A 6,710-nucleotide genomic window follows, 5' to 3' on the forward strand; every position below is an offset into this window, starting at 1 on the left:
GAGATTGAGGTTGATCAGGAATCTCCAAATTTTTGTTCTTTTGGTTATAGTGATTCTTTTGTACTCAGGACAGGATAGATTTCAGTTCATAGTGTAGTTCCTGAGTATTGTATATGATCTTTTGAGATATGAATCGACATGTACATTGATGTATAAATGTTATATATTTTTGCTAGACTGTTTGATTGAGGTTATAAATAGCTCTGGTAAATGGTTTTCATGAATTGATTGAAATTCTTTCCAAGTTAGATCTTGGGGCGTCACAGTCACACCTCGGGACGGTAGAGGCCGGAGGCTCAGAGCTCGCGTGCTTCGTCAGATCTTACCGTGACGATGGAACTCATGGCTTGGGGCGACGAACTCGTGGTTTCGAGCCTTTGACGGAGTTTGATGGGACGACGAAGGTCAGAGCTCGAGTCCTTTTCGATCGACGTATCTCGGGACGACGTAGTAGCTCGGAACGATTTAGCTCGGCAAGCCGCTCGACTCTACTCGATTCGTGAGACGAGTCGAGCTCGAGCTCATTTTTCGAGCTCGAGCTCGGTATTTGGCAGTCGAGCTCGACTCGAGCACCACCTGACTCAAGCTCAACTCGACTCGTTTGCACCCCACCTCATGTGCTTTAAAGCTGAACAAATGCAGTTGGCCTACTCGTTTCTTCTCTTGGAAGCAGAAAATCATCCATCTCTGCCATATCTAGACAATTTTTTTAAAATTTTTTATTTGGCGATATTTTAGATAAACAAACTTCTCGACTAAGTAACAAATCTCTCTCGAATCATTTTTTTTTTATTCTGTCATTTTTTCTCGACCGTTCCTATTAAGATTTTTAATGTGTGATTGGAGACAAAAAAATTGACTTCCTGATGAAAAATTAAGTTTATATTAGTTTTTTTAGTCATGTTTTGTTTATCCTGTTATGAAATTGAATTGTAATTGATATGCTCTTGTGGTGTTTGATAAAATATTTCTTTGTCAAAATAATGACTAGATTATTACTTTCTTGTCTAGATAATCCAAATTGACATAAATTTTATAGAAAGATATTTAAAGATTTTTAAAATCAAGCTTGTTGATGACTTTAGATGAGACAAAAAAGAAAGACGAAGAACAAAATCAGAAAAGAAGTTGCGTAGTAAAAGAATTATCAAAAAATTTGGAAGTAGATTTAAAAAATCATCCATTTGATCCTGGTTAGTGAAATCCTATTAATGATTATATTTCTAATATTCAATATCAAGTTTGAAGGTCCATGTCTCTCACTCAATAATGAATTTCTTAAAAAGAAAAATTGTGCCCCTTATAAGAAGTTCTTGGCTCCGCCACCACTGTCCGGTGGAGTCCGATTTTACTTCCGGCGTTCTGCTACTCATGTATGTTTTGTTCTGATGTGATCTTTTTTTTAAGGCTTGCTATATCGAAAGACTAGTAAAGCAAGAGACTTGCCATCTCTCTGATATGTACTTATGAAGGCTAACATTGGGAGAGAGCTCGCCTTTATTGATTAATATGCTTAGTTAGTTTATGTTTGCCAATTATACGAGCAGTTAAGATGTTGGAAATTGTGTTATGGTTTTTTTTCCAAGTTAATGGTTGTTAATACACTAAATTTAAGAGTTCAAATTTTATAAAAGTTTACTGAACAAAAATATTAAAGTATTTATATTTCCCCCACCTCCCAAAAAAAAACTGTCGGCAATTTCATCCTTCTTGGAATTCTCATAGCTCACATTAAAGTATTTATATTCTAAAATATTTCTTAGGTCTTAATTTTTCAGGTTTCCTTCAAAGTTCATTGGTTCTAATGATGGAAGATTTCGATGTATGGAATATTTCATAGATGAGCATATGAAGAGTTTTGTAATTTGTTGACATTTTGTTATGGCTATATAGAGAGAGAGATAGAGAGAGATAGAGAGAGAAAATAAAGAGAGAGAGGTGCAAAGAGAGTGAAATTCATTTAATTTATATTTTAACTATTTTATTTAATTTTAATTAACTGTAAATTTTTTTAGCATCTTTTTAATTATAATACAAATGAAAATTTAAATAAGATAATTGATAAAATTCAAAAACTAAATATTGATAAAACTAAATACAAAATATTTAAAACTATTTAATTTCAAACTAAATTATATATATATATATATCAATTAAAGTATATTAAATTTAAATATTATAATTATGATTAATAAATCAATTTTTAATATTATTTATATTTAAGTTAATAAAAATTACACCATTTAAAATAAATATAAAAATTATAATATTCATCATGTTAAGAATTTTTAATATCTTACATTAATTTTATTACAACAACATCTAGCCTTTATCCCACTACATGGGGTCGGCTATATGAATCCTTTTTTCGCCATTGTGTCATGTTAATAGTCAAATTCTCTTTTAAATTTAATAAAGAAAGATAATTTCTAATATTTTCTTACCAAGTCTTTTTAAGTCTACCTCTTCCTTTCTTAACATAAGTCAAATTTGATACCTCAACTTTCCTAACCGGTTCATTGAAAGGCCTATGTTTAATGTGACCACGCCATCTAAGGCGACTCTCTCTAATCTTGTCTTCCACTAGAGCTACTCCAACATTTTCATGTATATACTCATTTTGTATCCTATCTCTAAGGGTAAAGCCACTCATCCACCTAAGCATCCTCATCTCTGCAACATTTAACTTAATATTATGCTTCTCTTTTAATGGTCAATATTCAACACTATAAAACATTACAGGTCTCACCACCATCTTATAAAATTTTCCCTTAAGTTTGAGGGAACTTTTCTATTGCACAACAACCTCGATGCATTCCTCCACTTTAACCATCCAACATGATATGCTGATAATATCCCTATCTATTTCACCATCACTCTAAACAATAAATCCAAGATATTTAAAATGTGTACTCTTATTAATGACTTGATCTCCCAATGTCACAATCCCCTCACTAGATTTATTACTACTAAAATTACACTTCATATATTCACTTTTAGATCAACTTAAGTGAAAACTTTTAGACTCTAAGGTTGACCTCCATAATTCAAGTTTACCTTCAACTCCCTCTCTAGTCTTATCAACAAGAAGAATATCATCAGCAAAAAGCATACACCAAGATACATCCTCTTGCAAATGTCTAGTGAGAACATCCATGACTAAAGAGAAAAGATATGGACTTAAGGTTGATCGTTGATGTAATCCAACCGAAATAAGAAAAATACTTAGTCAAACCACCTTATGTTTGAACACAAGTAATATCTCCTCCATGCATATTTTTAATGATTTGAATATAAGCATTATTAACTTCTTTCTTTTCAGGAACTCTCCATAGCACTTTCTTGGAACTTTATCATATGCTTTCTCTAAATCAATAAATATCATATGTAGATCCTCCTCATTCTCTCTATATTTCTCCATCAAACCTCTCAATAAATGTATGACTTCCATAGTAGACCTACCCGGCATGAATCCCGATTGATTTTGAGAAACATTAGTATCATGCCATAACCTACGCTTCATAACTCGCTCCCGTAGTTTTAAAGTATGAAAAATTAACTTAATTCCTCTATAATTCACACATTCACGTGCATCACCTTTATTCCTAAAAATAGGAATTAACGCACTCATTCTCCACTCATCTAGCACCATTTTTGTCTTCAAAACAATATTTAAAAGTTTATTAAGCCAAGAAATTTCTTCATCTCTTAAGCATTTCCAACCTCTATTGGAATAGCATCAAGTCAAACAGCATTTCCACATTTCATTTTATTTAAAGCCTCTCAAATTTCGGTTTTACTAATATGTCAATAAAAATAAAAATCTTTATTTTCATTTAGGGTGTTAAAGTCATTAAAGTTAATTATACTTTCACATTCTTCATTAAATTTTTTAGCAAAATATCTCATTTACCTTTGTTGAATATCATTTTCTAAGAAAATACTTTTTGATCTTCATCCTTAATACACTTCACTTGAACTAAATCCTCTCTTTGGTTGTTCATATTGCATGCCTCATTCTTTTGTCATTTATGCTTTGATAGGTAGGAGTTGTTGAGTTTGATTTATCATCTCAGTCATTCTCTGTTTTTGCAACAGATCCTTTAGGTGTATTTTGTGGGTTGCCACCTCAGAAGCAGGTTTACCATTAGTAGATTATTTTTTGTATTTATTATTTTGTAGTAATTTATTATGCGTTTTATTTCTGAGTGTTTAGTAGTTTCTTTTTTATTTTTTGCTCTATTTATATTCTCGTTGTCATGTATCATAATTATTATTATTTGGGTGTATTGATTATTTGAAATTATATTAATGAATTGGTTTTTTAATTCACTTTTTTGGTTTACTCTAGTGTATATATATCATGTTGTATCACTTGTATATACATGTTTCTCTCTGTGAATACAAAATAGGTCTTTCTATCCCTTTTTCGCATCTCATGTTGCTGGTGTGTACCGCCTTTCGAACCAAGGGTGTGACAGGCGGTTTGATTGAGTGTGATGCTATTAGCGTGCTAAGAAGGGAGCATGATAGGTTGGCTTGGTTTTGCATGTGTGAAGGAGAGCGAGGCGATTGGCTGGCGTATGGCTTTCGTGTGCATGAGAATCCAGAGTGGTTCTATCTGGTTATCACAAAATTGCTGGTTCTAGCTGATTTTTGTCAGTTCTTAGCAAAATTAGTTTTATAGAAAAAATCGGACCAGCTAGCCAACCAGTTCCGGATTGAATCAGTCGAATCGGCACGTCCGATCCTGTCCATTTTTCAAAAGAATGGTTATTATACATTTAATTAATTTTATATTCATCAATTCAATGGTTCTATTGATATTTGAATAAGTTTTATCAGAAAAAATTTAATAGAAGTAAAATGCTCTAAAATTTTGTTTTTATTTTACTTGAAGAACTGCACAATTGAACCATATACAAATTTTCCATCAAACTAAAAAAAAAAGCCATCAGCAAATCCTCAACATTTCAAATTAAACTCCATTAATATCAACATTTCAAATTCAACGGTCGATTGTGCTCTAAAAGCTGAGGATGTTGAGGAGAGAAACCCTATTTTGGATCAACTTCCTGAAAAAATATTCCAATCCGGACTCCAAATCAAAAATGTTTTCGCAGAGAGCGTCCACGAATTCCTCTCTCGTTCCAATTTCATTCTTCTCGCAATCCACCTTTGTGTGTAGTAACTCGCATACAAAAGCCCACCTGCTGGCCTTTTGATTTGTCGTCGGTGTCGCCAAGAATGAGGAAGCCAACTGGAGTAGGGAAATCAAAATCTCCCTCGTCTCTGCTAAGATGGCGCCCACGGCGGAGCAAGGTGCGCGTTTGTTGCTGCTCTCCATCTGCTTCTTCAATGATCTCAATGAATTCGCAATGGCCTTCTTTATGAAACGAATACGTGTCGAGTCGTAGTGATGAGTTTTTTGGCTCTTGACATCTGAGCAAGATTTTCTCCGAAGAGAGAACTGAATTTCTTGCAGATGCTCCTTGGTGGAGGTCAGGCCGTCCCTAATTGCGCCACTTAGGTCGAGGAGCCGGAGAGAGAGATCGAGCTCCTCCTCCACCCATTTCCTTTGGTTCGAATGGCCGAGGTGTTGCTGGTTGCAGGGCAAGCTCAGAAGCTTATCGATGACGTCGTAGACATCTCCGAGCCGTCTGAGACCGTCCGACACTGTTTCTGTCGTTGATAAATCCAAACAAGCTCTAAGCTTGCGCAGATCTTCTTCGATTTGGGCAGCGGCTGGGTGGGATCTGGAGGGCAAGCTGATGGATCGAAGTTGGAAGGCTTGATCGGCCATTTACCTGATTGATTGCCTATTGAAGGGGAAGACAAATCAGGATGAGTTGCTTGATTGAGATCTGACCTCGTAAGGCTATCTTGTCCTGCTTATATATAGCTTAATGGACGATTGGCGATGGAAATGCAAAACGATTGAGAGGGGAAAGCATTAAGAATCTTGACAGCAAAGCTACTCATGTGCTGTCGAGGTGGGAAATGGCCTCTTAGCTTGTGCGATTTTGCTCACACGTTTGGGTGTGATGTGGAACTTGTTCTTGTCATGGGAAACATAATCTCTAAAGAACTCGTGATGGGTAGCAAACTGGCTTGTGAATTGGATCTTTCTGCTGGCCTCAGGTAGATTAATCACCCCCTTACAATCGATGTCGTTGCAGGGAGGAACAAGTTAGCTCGCAAATTTTATGGGAGAAGATTCTTCTTCTTATTATTATATTTATTTTTTATTTTTTTTGTCCTTTTGGCTTCTGACTTTTTCTATGATAGAGAAATAACTCTCCCAGTCATTAATGCAAATGCCAGGCACCTGATCGCAAGAAGTTTACAAATCAGATGCCAACACCACTTGTTTGATGAAACGCCTGCAAGATTGCCAGCACCAGGCAAAGACTTGCAGGGCCACCTGGCACCACATGCCATAGGTGGAGCTTTATGGTATGCATTCTAATTATTTAACGATATCAATAGTTGTTCTTCACATGCGCATCTCTAAAGAATTCAAAAATTCTGCAACCTGCATGGAATCAGGAAAAGGTATTCTGATTCTGGAATTTTTTAATTTGAAGCTTTGTCATAATTGTGTTTAACATATTGTTATGTCACCTATTCTGGTTTTGACAACGAACTTGTGTATGATACTTGTGAAACCTACTTGGGCAAATTTTCGAAATAAGCAACATTAATAATTA

At 34.9% G+C, this 6,710-nt stretch overlaps 1 protein-coding gene across 1 annotated transcript; it reads right to left on the reverse strand.

Annotated features, from left to right (window-relative positions):
* Positions 1-5,026: 5,026 nt before the first annotated feature.
* Positions 5,027-6,136, reverse strand: LOC110112000. Its single transcript, XM_020844076.2, has one exon. It carries the CDS (start codon positions 5,801-5,803, stop codon positions 5,027-5,029), a length of 777 nt encoding a protein of 258 aa, XP_020699735.1. The 5' UTR covers positions 5,804-6,136.
* Between the last annotated feature and the right edge of the window lie 574 nt (positions 6,137-6,710).

The sequence above is a fragment of the Dendrobium catenatum genome, unplaced genomic scaffold (genome assembly GCF_001605985.2).
Source record: "Dendrobium catenatum unplaced genomic scaffold, ASM160598v2 fragScaff_scaffold_1638, whole genome shotgun sequence".
Lineage (NCBI taxonomy): Eukaryota > Viridiplantae > Streptophyta > Magnoliopsida > Asparagales > Orchidaceae > Dendrobium > Dendrobium catenatum.

What these genes read in the sequence shown, in the direction of transcription:
- LOC110112000 (XM_020844076.2), bottom strand. Translation starts at nt 5,803, where the DNA reads ATGGCCGATCAAGCCTTCCAACTTCGATCCATCAGCTTGCCCTCCAGA.